Source organism: Eupeodes corollae, chromosome 3 (assembly GCF_945859685.1).
Source record: "Eupeodes corollae chromosome 3, idEupCoro1.1, whole genome shotgun sequence".
NCBI classification, from domain to species: Eukaryota; Metazoa; Arthropoda; class Insecta; order Diptera; family Syrphidae; genus Eupeodes; species Eupeodes corollae.
This window is the reverse complement of record NC_079149.1, coordinates 69200291-69219736: the sequence shown is the minus strand read 5'-3', so window position 1 is coordinate 69219736 and position 19446 is coordinate 69200291. Positions and strand designations below refer to the sequence as shown.

The 19446-nt window shown below is 33.2% G+C and overlaps 1 protein-coding gene across 4 annotated transcripts in view; it reads left to right on the top strand.

Moving 5' to 3' along the window:
* The window catches only part of LOC129949023 (diacylglycerol kinase 1), a 140498-nt gene that overhangs the window by 38475 nt on the left and 82577 nt on the right, over positions 1-19446 (top strand). For all 4 annotated transcript variants that reach the window (XM_056060218.1, XM_056060215.1, XM_056060217.1 and 1 more), the window contains one exon: positions 6243-6319. In XM_056060218.1, the coding sequence (XP_055916193.1) occupies positions 6243-6319 (77 nt within the window). The remainder of the gene's footprint in view (positions 1-6242; positions 6320-19446) is intronic.

The window sequence follows — 19446 nt, the reverse complement described above, 5'->3', positions numbered from 1 at the left end:
TATTGACAAAAAACTTTCTACCCTTAAGCATATCTTAAAGTATATAAAGCTATGGTTTGCGTATGCCAAGCATGATCAATTTAAGGTAAAGACCCTCAAACCATACGGTGTCAAAGGCCTTTTCCAAATCAACGAGATCAGCACCTATGCATCGTTGTTTTGATTTATTCCATTGGATATCAGAAACGAGTTTAGACGCAACATGAATTTTGTCATGACCCGCCTTGAACCCGAACTGTTTATCCGGAATTAATTTTGTTGTCCGCAGCTCACTTAGTTAGAGCCCTATTGAAGACTTATTGACCAAAGGTTTGACAGGCTGGAGTTTTCCTTTCCCTTTTTCGGGAGAGGAAGAACCACAGCGGTCTTCCAATGCACTGAATAATATGCATTATCCAGTGCATCATTGAAGAGTGTGGTATGAATTTCAATTGACTCCATCGGTAAAAGTCTTAGCACAACGTTGGATATACTATTAACACCTGCTGATTTTTTATTGAGTTAAAGATGAGCTGAAGCTTGACATTCATCACTAACAAGGGACTTGGTCCCGTTTGCTCGGCAATTATGGCATTTACCAAGGAATCACCACTGAATCGCATGAAACCGCGGCTAAATTGTGTCATTTCATTTCGAAGGTAAAAGTGATTAAGTAAGGCCCTGTTTTCCAGGTCGTAGTTGGGGCGAATGCTAACATTTACCTTGTTCACTTGCAGGAAAGCTGCTCCCACCGACTCAACTTTTCCTTCAATGATGTTAAAGTCGTCGTCAAAGATGGCTTCTTCTGGATCTATTTGCGCTGTCCTGACTACGTCTCTGTTCTCTTCAGTTCTTTGGAGTTTCAGACACGGAAGGTCATTATCGTTCTTTTTTCTGAATATCTTGTTGATTTTAGGGATCATACTAGGTCACTGGAATTAACTGACCGGATCTTGCTATCCCAGTACTTTTTAATTTTTATAACCTGTAGTTCTCTTTAATCAACAGATTGATATTTTTTATTGACGACTTCAGGAAAGCTTCTTTTATCTTCGAAAGTCAAAGAACGACTGAGCCCAACGCACTAACCATCATGCCACGGGTACTATATTGCGTGCCTGGTTGTATTATATTCAATATAACATGAATTTATTTTATACCTCAGCTGACTAGACTAGTCTAGGTAACACGTGGCCGGCTATGCTAGCACCAAACATTTTTTGTTTGGATAATTTATGACACAGTATATCAGATAGACTCAACCTTTTTTGCCGAACATCTAGTAAATACTCGTAAACAATTCCCAGTAAATACGGCTACAGATCACTAAGAGTTTTTGATTGGAATTATAAATATGAAATTATTCCTTTTGTCATGTTTAAAGCAGCAAGAAGCATGTGTCAATATAAGTTATCCAATACAAGATCACCAGGGTAGGGTTTGATTTCATCACTGTTAAGGTTTTTTAAAAATGTCGTCGACAGCCTCAAAATTCAGAATTAATGCATGCCTTAAACTTTTGGGTAAAGCACGAATAAAATTACTCAGAACTAAAGAAAAAAGATTTTCCTACCCGTTTTGTAAATTTTGATCGATTTCACTTAATTATATTATGTTTAAAAATACACATCAATACATTCCTAATTTTATCACTAGACACTTTTTCACGAACAAAATAAAATTCCATATGGTGTATTTTAATTCATTTATCCTTGTACACAACATATACATACATATGTACATATGTACATATATGACTATAAGTCCACTCTATTGAGCTATTTCTACTTTTCTCGTATCAATGAGCATACACTTTCTCAATGCCAATGTCGTAATTTTCTTATATATCGCATATACTGCACAACAATGTCCTAGCTAAGCTTCTCGTCCATTCATGACTACTAGTATAATTAATGCAATACAAAAGGGTGTACACCCTATACAGGATACTACTCTATACAAATCGAGGTTAAACACGTTTATGCAATAATTACGCAATAAATTATAATGTCCAGCGTTAGAGAACATTTTGTACATTCAACTACAACAAAGAAAATAAAACTTTGTTAAATTGACCGTCTTGAGGAAGTTAAGTGTCCTACTTGCTACGAAACTTATTTTTACTTTTTTGTGGTTTCCTTATTTATGTTCAGGTTCACAGTGTTTCATTTAAGAGTTTTTGAATGGAATATGTTTTATGACCGGCAAAGATTTTGCCCTTACTATTTTTAAATCAAGAAATAATAGAGACAAAATAAAAACAAAATAGACTTAAATTTATTAAATTTTTTTAAAGTAAGCTAATATTTATTAGCTGTTTTTGGAGAAATCAAATTTAAATTTAATAGTAAACACCTTTCAATTGTAAACATTTATTGTTTGACAGCTTTAGCACAGCTGTTTACATTCCTATCGCAATCATTTCATCCTGGATATTACAAACAGATTCCAGTTTGTTTGTAGAATGTATTTGTTTAAATATGTCTAAATAATTTAAAAACTTTAAATTTAAACGGATTGGGAACCTCAAGTTAGTGATAGGAGTTTTGTAGTGAGTTATTAGTTGGTTCAACTAATTTAAAAACCTAATGAACAATCTAAACAGAATTTAATAAACCACTGGTTGTAACTTGTTATAACCAAAATTTTACTATCCTATTATTCCCTAATTATTAAATGAGTAATAATCATTTAAAAGGGATCCATATTTCTTTTGTTTATTGTAGACTTATTGAAGACATCATATCATGGTAAAAATATACAAAACGTCTCAGTTTACAAACACCCCACTAGTCTGGTTAGCACACATGTGTGCTTAGCAAATCGGTCTTGTCTGTTCAAACTAGTTTCAATAGTTTGTCAACAGTATTATTGTGTGGCGCTAAAACCTATTGCCAAATATCTTGGTCTGATATTAGACAGAAAATTAAATTGGGAACCTAATATTCGGGAAAGAGTTAAGAAAGCTACAGTAACTCTTTTGACTTGCAAGAAAGCCATAGGAAGGAAATGGGGCTTTCAACCTCGTATAACCTATTGGCTTTACACATCGGTCATCTGACCAATACTTATATATATACGGGGTTGTAGTATTGTGGGCTGATCTGGAGAAAGTCATGCTTGTCTCTGCATAAGCGGGGCATTGAGAACTACACCGTCAGCAGAGTTAGACACTCTCCTCCACCTGACACCTCTCGACATTTTCAGCAAACAAGTGGCAGCGAGTACAACTATAAGACTTAAAGGTTCATCTCAATGGACCAACAACAATGTGGGACACTCCATCATTTTGAACCTCTTTGGTTCTATACCAAAAAGTACAGACATAGACTATTCCAAAACCCTTATTCGGTAAAAAATTCCAGGTATACATTCCAGTCAGAGATGAATGGGAAGTCAAAAAACTCCTGGATGACAAATGCATCCATTTTTATACAAATGGATCCAAGACAAATGAGGGAGTTGGTAGTGGTGTGTACTCAGAAAAGCTTAATCTAAGCATCTCTTTCCGCCTTCCTAATCATTGTAACGTCTTCCTAGCGGAAATTTTACCGATCCAAGAGGCCCTCTCCTGGCTAAGAGAAAACGTGATATCAACTGTTGATATCCGCATTTTCTCTGACAGTCTGCTATTAAATCTCTTGACGTCTCAACCAAATCCAAACGGCCGTCGCTTGTCGATCGTCTCTTATGGAGATTGCGCAGCAATTTAACATCCACCTCTGTTGGGTGCTGGGCCACAGAGACACCACAGTAAATTGTAGAGCCGATGAACTCACTAAAAATGGAACCGTCATACCGTTAGCTACATGTTCTGCTAAAATAAGTTGTTCTAATGATAACAAACTCTAGGTGACACAAATTACCAATGTGCGCAGCCACAAAACTCACATGGGCTCCACTGGACCTAAAGCGCTCTAAAAACTTGTTATCTTAAAGAAGAATTCATATTAGCTCCCTAATAGGTGTCCTTACAGGACACTGTCTTATAGGCGACTTGGTGAAGCCTCAAATGACTTGTGCAGGAGCATTATGGATGGGGAAGAAGAGGAAAGAATCTCTCACCTTCTCTGCACTTGCCCTGATTTTTCACTAAGACGCATGATTCATCTCAGTTTTTGATAATCTCAGTGAACTAGCTAATAAGGATATGGAATATCTTCTTCGCTTTATTAAAAGCTCAAAATGGTTCGACTAGTTAGTAATAAGAAGTAATATCCTTATAGATGAATGTTGAACGTATGGAAGTACGAACGTTGGTACGCACGCACACACAGACATCTCTCTAAAAACCTTGGAGAACAATTTTAAACAACCTATGGTTAGGGGTTTAACAGTTTACAAATTAGCAATTTAAAAGTGGCTGTCCGTGTTGGAGTAGGACACACTTTACCCAGTTTATTGACCCATTGTGATACCACATGAATCTTGAGGCTTTCTTCTAAGCTCAATGAAACCAGTATTAGTCCTTAACGAAACGTGATTATGTTAATATGACTTAGATCGCTATAGAAGAATTCTCCTAGGTAATTCTTGAGTTCTTGAGCTAGAGGAGGGCATGTACGGAGAAGGTGTAGAACTCTATCCTCCACTTTCCCATCCATACAGCTTCTGCAAAGGTCATTTGACAATACGCCTAGAAACGTAGAGTGCTTTCCTTTTAGAGATAGCAAGCACCTTTATCGCTTTAAATCAAGTGTAGGCTAAAAGTTTTTTGTGACCAGACACGTAGTGATGTTCTTCCACCCGCATTTGCCAAACGTGGTAGAATGGGTTATACTGTACCGTTCCCGGCGAGTTCATCTTCCTTACAGTTAACTGGAATGTTTCTAAGGCCTGGCATTTCCATTACAGATAATCGACAGACCGAATCCATAGATTTTATAGCAACCTGACTATTTGAGAAAATACGGTTATCAGATGATGATATCACGTTTTCTTTATAATATTGTTATAAGATGTTGATGTCAAGTTTTCTTTAAGCCAGGACAAGACTTCTTTTATCGCTAAAAGTTCTGCCTGGAACACACCACAATGATTGGGAAGGCGGAATGAGAGACTTAATTTCAGTCGTTCAGAGTACAAACCTCCACCAATCCCTTCTTTTGTTTTTGAACCATCTGTATAAAAATGGATTGACTCATCTTCGGGGAATGCCCTATCTTCCCAGAAAGATCTGGAAGGTAAATAAATCTGGAGGTTTCTATCGAATTGCAGTTGTGGGATTGTAGACTTTGGTTGATTCTAAATACCTAAGAATTACTGAATGGCCAATGTTGTTGTTAATCCACTGCGACGAGGCTTTGGGGTGAACAGCAGAGCTTGCAGCTATTTGTTTGCTAAATATATTAAGCGGCGTTGGGTAGAGTAAGGTGTCCAGTGCCACAGATGGGGTCGTGCTTGCAATTAACTAAGGTTTAAGTCTAAAGTTTTAAACCTTACTAGAAAATTGCTAATTGCCTTTTATTAAAAACTGAATATCCAGAGGTTTCTATACGTGGACAGTTCGTAAAAATAAACAAAGCTAGTACGCTTAAAGGGACATTTTCATTGGGATTCAAAACTGTTGAATAGACCATTTCATCCACGACTTATATAAGAATAACTGTACAGATGTCATATGGATTTAGCAAATTGCATTAGGTTAAATAAGCGATTCCGTGATTTTACCTTTAGCAAATTGTTAAGAGATAGTAAGATGTTAAAATCATTTAGAAATAGCAAGATCACCTTTTTAGACTAGTAAATTGACTAAATCGTTTGAAATTTTGCACCCTTTTATTTAGGGTCAAGAGAATTTTATTTAAAGTTTGAAAAATTTACGTTATTGGCCGGAAGGACGGTTAATTCATCTATACTAGTTTATTTAAATAAATTTTTCAAAGTCTTCTCAGCAACTTATGATTGAAAGACGTCCTATCAAAAAGTCTTTCACCATTTATGTATATATTGTAAATAATATTAAACTAATACATTGAAACATTAAGCTTCCGGTCCTACTACTCACTCATATCGCTTCTTCATAGCTCCAAGCTATTAAACTCGTTTTATATTCAGTTGGGATATATTCATCCATTAGCTAATTATTATTTCCTTTCCACCGGACACGGGCAATATATTATCTTGTCAACATATACTATGCACTGTACATATATTACAACCTACAGCAAACTTATTTATATACTTGCATAAATTAATACGTCGTCCTCGTCGCCGCTTTTAATCAATACCTACATTGAAATGTATTTTTTTCTTCATTTCAGACTCAACACGAAAGCTGCAGGATGTGCTCCAGGAGTTTTGTTCCCCCCAAGCGCCAGCGAAATTTGTTCCTGATGGCGTAAGTATAAATAATTACATTTTTCAAGACGCATTCAACGACCACTTTAAGATAAAGTTTTGCCTTTCATAGACTTCTCATCATCGCAACCACCCCAATATCGATATCATTATGAACATTTTTTCCAGATACGATTAAGAACTTAATTGGCTTCTTCCATACAAATAATGCTTACAAAACTGGAAATACGATGAGCGCTTTTGCACAAGCGCATTAACGCCTTAACGTTAACCTTTAAGTTCATCAAATCTGTCCTGAATTTATTTTTCAATACAACTATGACGCGCATAAGAGTATAAGGATGAAAACGACTGTGGCATAAAAAATTTCGGAACATAATGACCACATGATTCTTATTTTTACTATATAGTGTTTTAGTTATATTTCAACATCGCTCAGAAGTGCGGTTATATGTATTTAGTATATGTGCTTGTATTCAGTATCTTGGCTTGTTGTTGGACGGAACTTAACAATATTTCCTTACATCGTCCTAACCTCCAACCACAATGCAAACAATAAATATTTAAATCTGATAGTGTATCAAGGACATTTTAGAGAATGTCAAGGAAGGGAAATGATTGATGTTTTATATTAAGTGTGATGAAAGGCTCTTTGTTTTAGTAAAAGAGTGTTTGTTCAAGGAAAATGAAAACCATGCCATTCTTGTACATAAGTACATAGATTCATCTTCAAAAACGAAGATCAGCTTGATTGCCTAATTATTGTTTGTTGACAGTGAAAAAGGGTAAACATTTTTTGTTTATTCATTTCACAAAGTGTAACTACAATTATATAGCCTATATTCTATATATATGTCATATCTTAAAAAAAATGTATGTTGAATATTTTCGAAAGAAACTCAAAAGCGATCCGGACCGGATTCCTTTAAGTAATTAGAAATGTAATCATATTCTGTGTATTATGTGGAGTGCGTTTATCTCAAATTCAGTCAATTTAAATGAACAAATTAGTAGAAATATTTGTTGCGTTTTTAAAGAATTTTCTGACAAATATTGATTTTTCTGTGAGTCAATTGTAAAGAATATATGACTTTTTAACTTCCCATAGGAAGTTATTGTAATTGACCCGACTTGTCGAATTGAAAATGTTGACATTTATCTACATTTCAAAGTCTCTAGAGTTGAATTCAAAGATTTTTAGAGAGATGTCTGTGTGTACGTGTGAACGTAAGTCAGTACGTTTTGAAGTTTTTTTCGTCGTCCCTAGGTCAAGAACCAGTTAAAATATTGACTTCAAATAAATTTTTTTATACATTATAATACAGAAAGATGCAGAAAAGACTCTCAAAAAAATTGATTTGGCGTATTTTTTAGCAATTTGGAAAAAAGATGAACATTTTGGTTAAGCCAAAATACAGGGTCCGGCGAAAACAACCTCCCGTATTTTTAGTTGTTTATATTTAAAGCTATTTATAGATGAAATGGTATTCCGGGTATAGATAGATAGAGATCTACGTGACGTTTTTAGTAATCATAATGGCGTGGCACGGTGAGTAACATAACTTGAATAAAAAACAATTAAAGTTTGTTTATCAAACTAACTGTTTGTGAAGACAATCTTCAAAACATTTCCGTTGGTGCTGTTTTAATTTCGTCTGACGAGGCCTATTCCCATTTGTAGTGTACTGTAAACAAACCAAATTTCCGATACTTGGCAACATAAAACCCTCAAGAAATTCATCAACGACCACTTCACAGCCTTTATGTGACAGTTTGGTGTGCTATTTCTGAATTTGGTGTGTTAGGTCCGTATTTTTCGAAGAAAATGGGCAAAAAGTTACAGTTAATGCGGATCGCTACTGTCACATGATTGAGACCTAGCGTTACCACTTCTCAAAAAAAAGTGGAAGTAGATTTTAGGAAAAAAGTGAAGTAGATTGAGAAAAATTAAAGAGGATTTCAAAAATTAACTTTTTCATATTATTCAACATATTTTTAAATTACATTATTTCAAAAAAAAAATAAAAAAAAAAACAAGAATTATTTAAACCTTCATATCATATAATTCTATATGATAGTGTAACATTTCTTAAATTAATTCTTGGTTCTTGGAAACAAAAACGTAATACAATTTCAGTACATCAACAAACCTTTGTTCTTGGACAACTTAAAAATATGTTTTCATATTGAAAACAAAAAATCAAATCCAAAATAACAGTAGAGCACAACTTAACACAAATAACATTATCAAACAGTAAAGAAATAAAATGCACGACTGGTTTGCATAAACTCGCTCATGTATCCAAAAAAGTCTGTTTAAAACTATTATTGGTATATAGTTTTATTGGTATATAGTTTTGAGCTTATTATTAGAAGTCTTGCATAATATCAAATTTAAAAAAAAAATAATATTTGTTTTTAAATTAAAAATAAAAAGGAATGACATTTTTGGAAGAAAACAAAAGTTCAGTTCTTGAGAAAACTTAACTTAACAAAACCCGGCTCCATCTGAAATACCCTTCTGGACTAATACAAAAATATTTTTTTATATTGAAAAAAGCCAAACTAAGAACACAAATTTTAGCAAGAATGCAAAAAAAACGATCGGTTTGTTTTTGAAAAAATTCGAATTATCGATTTTTGACCGTATACATTTGTATGGGGACTACTGTTGTTTTTAGTTTCAAAAAACAGGATAGACATATGGACAAGCCGACAAAATCGAGGGACCCACTTATTTCGACTTCTCTACCATCGTAATGTCATATTTGATTAGAATTCGAATTTGTTTACGAATGCAAAACTTGACATACAGGTCCTATGTGTCGAAAGTAAAAATGACAAAAGGATTAAACTAGAATACATAAGATAAAACGGAGCCTCACAGCAAATGCAAATACTCAAGCGATTTTGAATTCTCTAGAAGGTTTTAAAATTACATACAAGAGTGATAAGGTGAAAAGAGGAGTAGATTTAGTTTTTTTTATTAAAGTTGAAGTAGAAACACATATCTTAAAAATGAAGTAAATTTCAATATTTTGATGATGGTGCCAAGAATGAAACAGATTTTTAATTTATTAATTTATTTTTTTTTTAAGAAGTAGATCTACTTCAATTGAAGTAAAGTTGAGACCTAACTACCATTTTGAGAGAGATGTTTCCAGGGCATCTTTTTTCTTTACGACAGAGACATTACCTGGCCACCAAGGTCCCCCGATTTATCACCTTGTGATATTTTTCTTTGGGAACATTTAAAGGCCCAAGTCTTAACTCATCACCAATATCTTTGGACGCACTTAAGGAGGCAATCAGTCAGGCCATTACACCACAAATGACTCGACGAGCAGTGGAAAACTTTTGGGAAAGGTTTCGTAAATGTATTAATAATAGAGGACAATATTTAACGGATATAGTATTTAAAACTAAGTAATTATTTTATTTAATGTAAAATTGAATAGTATTTAATTTAAAAAATTCAATAAAATTTGTCTGTAAATTTTTTTATTTATTTGTCATTGCCTTTTAAAATATGGGAGATCTTTTTGCCGGTAACGTGATACCAAACAAGTATAATTTTGGAAAAAAATCCAATTAGAGTTTTTTTCAAACAAAAAATGATTTTATCTCTAAAACAATTTTATGAAACGAAAAAAAAACGTTTTTGACATCCGGTTAAATTTTGAGAAAAATCGAATTGACAGTTTGTTTACAAAAAATTAAATCCTAAAAAAAAACAAAACTAAAATTTGCAAACATTTACTGTTACTCGAAATAAAATTTACAAAAAATAGTACGCAAATACTACTTAAATTGGTAAAAATTGGTCTTGACTAAAAATCTCGTTAACAAAAAAAGATTCTGAAATCAAAATATTTAATCATATGCAAAATATTGTTGGTAATTTTTAGATAATTTCTTAGAATAAGTTAATTTACAACTTTTTTAACAAAACACGAAAACTTGCAAACCTTTTAAGCAAGACAAATCAGCAGATGGGATGGGAATTTATCAGTGCGGGTCGCATACCAGCCTCTTTTTTTTAAATTAATTTCTTAAACCACCTTATCTCTAGTTTCTAGTTTTTACATTCTACTCATATGTGGAAAAGAATGTAAAATTAAATTAATTAACCAATCTAAATGGTTCATCATAGACACAGCTTATTGTATTTATTCTTTGCTCAGCTTTAATTACATGAAATTAAATCTGCACTTATGTCAATACCTTCCGAAAACAAGAAACTCAAATGTTATGTTTTGTTTTTGTTTTATATTTCAATTTTTAAATAATTCTATTCCATTTTTTTCGTATATAATGTAAAGTTATTAAACATACAAAATAATTTCAAAAATGCACCAGTGCACTTTGAGTATGCTCACTTAACTATCTATTAGAGTCTTAATCTTTTTGCTAAAGGTAAAGCCAATGAGGAAAACCGGAATATGTTAAAACAATATAGAAAGACCTGTAACATACACATTCGACGCATTATATTTTTGCATGACCAGAAATTACGCTCGCCCGGATAGTATCCCCCTATTGTTCTGAAGAGGTGTTCTTTAACCCTAGGAAACCCACTGCATGAGCTTTTCCATCTGTCCTACTCTACTGGTCTCTTTCTTAGGAGACTGGGCAGCTTTAAGTTCTAGGTATGTGTATCACAAACCATCTCTTGTGAAGCGAACACATATGTACATATTTGAAGTCGTCAAAAACGCTGCAAAATATTTAAGTTTTTTCCGCCGATGTTAGAAGTCTTTTACCCCTTCTGATCTTGCTCCATGGGCAGGTGCTGCAATAACCCACTTGAGTCTCTTGGACAGAAATCAAAAGAAAGCTTTAAAAATTATAGGTGATTGGGGTTTAACTGAAACTTTTGCATCTCTTTAGCACTGTTGCAACGTTTTTTCTCTATCATTATTTTATCGCTGTTTTCACAAACAATGCTCTAGTGAAAAAGCCAGTTGCATTCATCCCCTCAAACAATTCAACCGTAATACCCGTACTGCTAGAAATGCCCATTAGTATACCCATGAGCCCAATTTTGGACGTACTGTTTTAGTCGCACTGCACGGATGTGGAATGCTTTACTTTCTGCAGACATTCAAAATCAATGTACATCAGTATCTCTTTTTCAATCATATCCGACATTCCTAATTGCTCGCACTGCGTTAAATAATTAAAAGGGTTTTCATATCCCCTTTAATGCGAGCACAATACACAAAAAACAAAAAAACATACTAAGACATAATTTTTTGCTCAAGTCTTTTATTATAGGTTTAGCAACAGAATGTTCAACCACGGTTGAACATTAATTTATCCACCAATAACATCAATATACATTCTTCATAGTTTTGATTAAATTTATTCTTTTTAGAAGGTACATGATACTTTCGTTAAATTTGTATTAATATATTTGCTAAATGTTTTTAAGAACCTTATAGCTATCTGAATTGAAATTTTCATTGATCCTTTCGATCAATCAAATCATTTTAAACAGCAACATATTGAAACGTAAAATTTTATTACAAACCTTTTAATGGTTCGGTAAACCTTATCATATATTATTTTCTCTATTATAAAGGGTGATTTTTTAAAAGCTTTAGGAAAATAAAAAAAAAACACATACAATTAAAAAAATGCATGAAATCGTTATTTGAATCGGTAGTATGGTCCATATTTTTTAATATGATGACCTTGACTGCGCTATCCGTTTTGTCCAATTTTTTCATACTCTTTCCAATATTTCGGCCGGTATCTCACGAATAAATGCTTTATTGTTGTCTTTCAATTCGTGAATTGAAGCGGGCTTGTCTATATAAACATGAGCTTTAACATAGCTCCACAAAAAATAGTCTAAAGGCGTTAAATCGACCGGTCCCGAAAGTGAAATAAAATATCCACCGAAATCGCGTCTCAATAAGTCCAATTGTTGCGATTGATGTCCGGCATGTGGTACCGTCTTGTTGAAACCGCATGTTATGCAAGTCAAGCTCTTGCATTTTGGTCAAAACAAAGTTGAGTATTATGTCACGGTAGCGCTCAATATTCACAGTTACGTGATTTGCATCATCTTTGAAGAAGTACGGTCCAATGATGCCACCAGCCCATAGCCGCACCAAACTGTGACTTTTTTTAATGTACTGGTAATTCTTGCAATGCTTCTGGCTGATATTCACTTTAAATTCGACTATTCTGTTCTAAAAATTAACTTCGTCACTGAACACAATTTTTCGGTAAAAAGTGCGCGATGAACTTTCTTAACTGAGCACGCATTTTGATAATAACATTCAATTATTTGCAAGCGTTGTTCGTTTGTAAGGCGATTCATTGTTAAATTATAGAACAAAGATGTTTGATAGTGAAACAAAACACGAAACGTGCGTCAGCTGTTCAAACCAGTGATGCCAAAAAACTAATAGCTAAAAAATCACCCTTTACAAAGTACAAGCTTCTCCTTCAGAAAAACATTCAATTTTATGGGTATATTATATCGACCCAAAAAAGATTCATCCTCGTGCGGCATAAATCATGTCTACACGGATTATTATTCAAGCCAATAAATTCTTTATGAAGATCCCTCATAAATATAAAATAATACGTTTACATACAATGATAGGTAGTATCGTATTTTATTCATCATTTTTCGAAAGAATCCTTAGCCAAGAAAAATAAAAAAAGGGAACATAAAAAAAGATATTAAACACAAAAAAGAAAATGTTCTGAAAATATCATAGCCTGGTGAAGCTAAATCCTTTTTTTCATTCTATTTTCCCAATTTTTAATATTTTCAAAATCGAATTTTTTTCAAACTCCAGGGCGGATCGGTAAAACATAATGTACCGATACATACCTACCACAAAATCCGATTAGGGTTCACATATAATTCACAAACATTTATTGTAGCTTGCAAGAATACAAAGAGAACAAAAGTACAGAATATGAAAACATTTTCTGGAAGGCCAGGGCTCATATTTCATTGCAATTTGCACTCTGGGACAAATTAATTTTCTGGTGTCCTTCTTCTTTTTCTCGTAATTGTTAACATTATTCAAAGGCTAAATTTACAATATCATATTTTATTTTCATTTTCAAAGATTTAAGTTTAAAATAGTCACTCACCGTTACAATTACTAAAGAGTAAACTGTATTATTTTTTTAACGGTGAGAATATAGTCTAATTGTATCAAGCAGTTATTTTTCGCTGGTCTAAAACAAAAATTCACCAAGTTCCTCATTCGGTGAGTTTTAGCATTGGACTATTTTGTTTTGTGGTGTTTTGTAAATTAAAAAAAGAGGCTGTAATGCGACTCACACTGATAACTTCCCATACTGTCTGTCGATTTTTCTTGGTTTGAAGGCTTTCGTTTTTTTTTTTAAAAAGTTATCAATTGAATTATTCTAAAAAATTTAAAAATAATGACAACGTTTTCCATATGATGAAATAGTTTGATTTCAAAATCTATTTTGTCTACAAAACTTTAGCATCATTTCTTAAAAGCTTTTAATTCTTATATAAAAAAATACAAATTGGACTAATGCAATTAATTTGAAGTCAATACCTTCCATTGTGCACGTGATATCGACAACCAAACATCATTTTTACCAAATGTTCGTACTATTTTTTGTAGATTTTATTTTTTTATGAAAAAACGGACTGTTAGATTTGTATACAAAAACCAGCGAATATCTAAAACAATATTTTCTGTGAAACAAAAAAAAGTTTGAAGACAATATTTTTAATTTAAAAAAAAAATTATTTGAGTCGAAAGTAAATTTTTACTAAGTTATAGTTTTTTTTTTAGGTTTTTACTTTTTCTAAAAAAACGTAAATTAAATTTTTCTCAAAATTATACTGAATGTTGAAAACTATATTTTTTAAAAGATTAAATTAGTTTAAAGCCAATATCTCAAAGTTTTGAAAAGATATTTGATTCTAAATGAAGTTTTACCAACTCTTATTAATTTTTTGTTCAGGTTTTTATTTTTTGTAAAAAAACTGCCAATTAGGTTTTTCTAAAAATTGTTTTGAATGTTAAAAACAATATTTCTTATTAGTTAAAATTAGTTCGAAGAAATAATCCCAATTTTTTGAAAAGATATTTGAATCGAAAATCAATTTTTACTAACTTTTTTTTTTAATTTTCTTTTAAGTTTTGATTTTTTGTAAAAAAAACTATCAATTAGATTTTTCTAAAAATTGTTCTGAATGTTTAAAACAATACTTCTTATAAGTTGAAATTAATTCAAAGCCGTAATCTCACATTCTTGAAAAGATATTTGAGTTGAAATTCAAATTTTAGCAACTTTTAGTAATGTTTTTTAAGTTTTTATTTTTTATAAAAAAATACTGTCAATTCGACTTTTCTCAAAATTTTACCAGATGTTAAAAACGTTTTTCTTTCGTTGCACAAGACTGTTTTGGAGATAAAATCATTTTGTATTCGTAAAATTTTCGAGGTGATTTATAAAAAAAAACCGTTGATTGGATATTTTTCCAAAGAAAATACTTGTTTGGTATTACGTTACAATATATAATATAAAATTAAATGCAAGTCTCTAGCGTCATTGATTCGTAAGATAAGTAGGGTTAAACAAAATGTTCACTTTTTTAAACTGCTATGGTAAAAAAATCACTGCTCAAAACTTCATATAGAGTCAAGTAAAGACTCATAAATAATGAAATGAGAATTTCCAGAAAATAAGTAAGATACTAAAATGATAAGCTGTATCTTAAAAAAAAAGATTTTAAGACATATTCATTTATTTTTGGTTAAAACATTTTTTGGAGTTTTAACACAACCTTAAAACCTATTTTTAAAGAAGAATATTTTAAAAACCTTAAGAGCTAGACCAATTTTAAAGAAAGATTCTAATTAAGAACATCTTGATCCTTTGAAAAAGTATTGATTTGTTTGTAGAACAGAAACAAAACGTAAACGTTGACCAGTGCAATTGTTACTAGTCGCATAAGCCTTTTAAGAGCAACTGGCAGTGCAGTGACATACTAGAAACAGAGATTGCTATATCTATATTATTATTATGTATACTTATATATATATATATCTATTATTATATAATTATAATATATGTATGGTTTTTAATTCAGGAATAATATCGCCTGTTCCAAATAATTAACTTATACATTTTATTGATAAGAATCGAGGCAGTTACTAGCCCTGTGCGCAGTAATCCCTCATTTGCTTTTTATCATATCGCATTTTAGTTCGATGCGTTCATAGGGTGATCCAAGTATGAGCAGCGATGAGATGAAACTCATTGCGCCTTTACTTGTTTTTGGGCGCTTCAAAATAATAATTTTTAACGTTTGATCAGATGAAATCAAAGTTATAGGACTAGTAACGCAACCTAAAAAAGTTACGGTCCTTTTTGAGGGAAATACATTTCCTTACAAAAACCATCCACTTAAAATCACTATCTGTATGACTTCTTTTGTCTGTCATTAACAACCCACTTTGGTAGAAGTTCAACTCGAAAAAGCATCCTCACTCTTCAGATATGTTTAACATTATTTTAAAGGCTTTTCGGGAACTTTTCTTAGATGTTAGTGCAGATGTGATTGCAGATGTTTCACGTTTGTAAAACCATCTCTGATGTTAAGGAAAGCAACCATAGTGAACTTTCTATCATGGATGGAATATTCGATGGTGCGTACTAAAGTGTGTTACACTGTTTCCACCGATTTACCTTTGCAGTTGGCATATTGAGACGAAGACAGAAATCTTGTATCAATAGTTGCCATTAAATGGATATCAATCAATCTTTCCAAAGTCTTAAGAAGCAATGACGATAGACTTATAGGTCGTAGATCCTTAGGATTAACTTGCGAGCATTTACCTGCTTTAGGTATAAAAACAACTTTAACTTCTCTTTATGCCGAGGCAATATGAAGCAGATATAGATAGCTGGTAAAAATTGCCTCAAGGATTGGTGCAATTATGTCTGAAGTTTTTAGTAGTTCGTCTGGTATTATTCCATCTGGTCCTGCAGATTTAAATGGTTTGAAGCTGTTGAGAGCCCATTGTAGCTTGTATCTTGTGATCAGACCTTGTGGATACGTTGTATTGGAACTTGAACGAATATGAGCGTTGCAAGTTTCGGTAAGAGAACTACCAGGAAAGTGAGTGTCCAGTAGTAAGTTCAGCAATTCATTACTTGAATTTTTCAATCGCTGGATTAGCGGAAAGAATTTTCCGTAACCTGGAGGCTTCAGAAGTTTCTTCAAATGTGCCACAGAAGGATCGCCAGGAAGATCGCTTCGATTTCCTTAGTGCCTTCTTAAGAATGCCAGTGAGAGGCTACTCTTGCGACTTTCACTCGGGTGAAGAGGTTCCTACATTCTCTTCTGAGTGAGTCAAGGTCTGAACCCCAACATTGTGGTTCCCTCTTTCATCTTATGAGTATAAGCGGATAAGCCATTTCTAGCGATCTGTTGATAGCTGAGGTGAGGTCATTGACTTTGTTGTCAAGTTAGCGTTAGAGGAAGGACTATATAGTCCAGGTTTTAGTAAACTTTGGAATAATTTCCTCTTTTAAAAATGCTTAAAAAGCTACCCGAGAGCTTAGCCTTGACCAGCTGCCAACAATCAGCCTATATTGTGCCATCATCATCGCTCCTGTCAATGACCGCAACCACGAATTTGCCCTTCGTGACGTCACTGAAATTGTCTTATTTCCTGATTGAGGGGAGTGCTAGTGTTGTGCAACGAGACAGTTTTGGTGTTGGTATGGCCCCCTCAAGGCACCTTTCTCTTTTATATGGGAAGTCTTTTCAGGTCCTTGCTGCAGCAAGAACATTCAACGCGAGCGGTTTTCTGTGGTGTCCTTTCAGCCACCAATGATTCACCAGAGGCATTCAGAATCTTCGCAGCTTGCCACCTTTGTTTAGATAGGCTTTTCGAGAGTTTCTCCTTTCCATTTCTCAATGTACTCTCAGTAGTAGTGGTAGGGCCATTCTTCACAACCCTGCCACAGCTGGAATTATGTATCGCTTCCGTGCTACTCTCGTTGCTGCTAACAGCCACTACTCTCTTCTCTGTGTTGGCCACAGGCGATACGGCAACGGGCTTTGGCGCCAAACTGCCGCCCGGTCTTGAAGAGATACCGGTCTCATCATTTTTTATTTTTTGTTGTTCATATTTGGTCCCGCGAGTTGCGAAGAAAGAGAGGTCAATCGGTACAGAGATTCGCAATATACAGACAAGGCTAGTTAATCTGAAGCTCGCCATGTATCCGGATACTCCTTTAGAAACTGAGCAATTTTTTGAATTGGACCCCCAAGCCAGGTTGATCATCGGCACGGGTCGTTTAAATCTTTAGATCCAGCCCAATAAAGATCAGAGGTGGTTGGAAAGGAAGACACATGTAAAGAGGTCAGTTGATGTTAAAAAGAGAGAGGAACGCTGTCTAGTTTTTTCGCCAATACAACGTGGAAGGTGGGATGGGAGTGAGTGACATAAGCGTTGGCTTGTATGCCATGTTTTTGCAGGAAGTTGTGATGATTTTGGAAAGGTGGAGGGATAAGAACGTCCTTTAGTTTCAGGAATCATCTGGAGAAAATTCTAGAGAATCATTGACCTTACTCAGCCTCTACAACTCAACAAGTTCGACGTTCAATGTAGAAGAAATTAATAAAAACAATTATATCTTTTTTGTCATTGAAACAAAATCAATTGATAAGAGAGTATGTACAGTAGTTTAGTATAAACATGCAACATATTGCTGTACTATGGTTATGGTGTCATTGCATTAACCAATTACCGACAGATTCAATTTAATTCAGTGTACTGTGCAATTGACATATATCTAAACTTATCTATATTATATATAATATATATATATATATATATATATATATATATTTATATATATATATATCTACACTTATACAAAAATATACAACCATAATAACGCATTTTCTCAACTTCATTGCAAAGGATGGCAGAACACTTATCTTTCCCAAAATAAAGAAAAACCACGGTTCACGCTTGAAGTATTGTTGATACAATGTACATAAAGTTGTAGACATAATCCTCTTAGAGCATCCATCAACACTAAACTATGAATGAGTTCTTGTCCATATAAAATTAATTCATCCTACAAAATACAAACTTTTTCGTTGATACACAATGAATGGCAAAAGATAAATTTATTTGTTTCGGCAGGAATTTTGTATTTTTATTTTTCTAAGAGAATTATTCAGATGAAAGGATGATTAGGTATCAACAAAGGACGGTTTTCTGTTAACATTTTTGTGTGATGTTCGTTCTGTGTTTAGATATATTTTATTACTTTTGTCATATACAGTGGACGTCCAATATAACGAATGCCCGATATAGCGAATTTGCGATATAACGAACGCTTTTGAAATTTACATTAACATCTCTAAATAACGAACGATGATAAAAATTTGCTATTCGATATAACGAACGCGTATATATATTGCCTTAAAATGATTTTTTTCTTGCCATTGTGATCTGTGCATATATTTTTATGTCAACATATAAGTTTATTCTCGTTCATATGTATGTGTGTGCGCCAAAGGTTCAAAACTGTAACAAGCTTTCTGTTTTTCGTTTAGTCTTCGCATCGCCTACTAAAACATTTCTGTTAGAATTCTTATTTTCTGGTTTTTCTATCGCTATGCAGTTTTGAATTTTATGTACGGTCTTACACACACATATTCAATGACACGACGGCAAGGTAATGTTATCAGTTAAATAGTGTTTTTGTTGTTTAAAGTCTCGTCTGGTTGAAACGCTCCGTAATAATTTTGTAGATTTAGTTTTGTGTACAAAATATTAAAATGAATACAAAATCTCAACGTACTCGGCTTTCATTAAAGGACAAAGTCAAAATTATTGATGAGTGCAACAAAGGCGTTTCACTTAAGGAAATTTCAATAAAATTCCGTGTGCCAAAATCAACAATATTTGGGATTAAGAAAAGTCGCACAAAAATCTTGAAGAACCTGAACTTAACACACAATGGCTCTCTACAACGTAAATCTATGCGAAAGGGAGAGTTTTCTAATACGGAAAATCGGCTGTACATATGGTTTCTTAGACAAAGAGAGAAACACATTCCCATAAGTGGTGCTATACTAAAGGCTAAGGCTAGTGTTATTCATCAAAATTTTTTTTAATG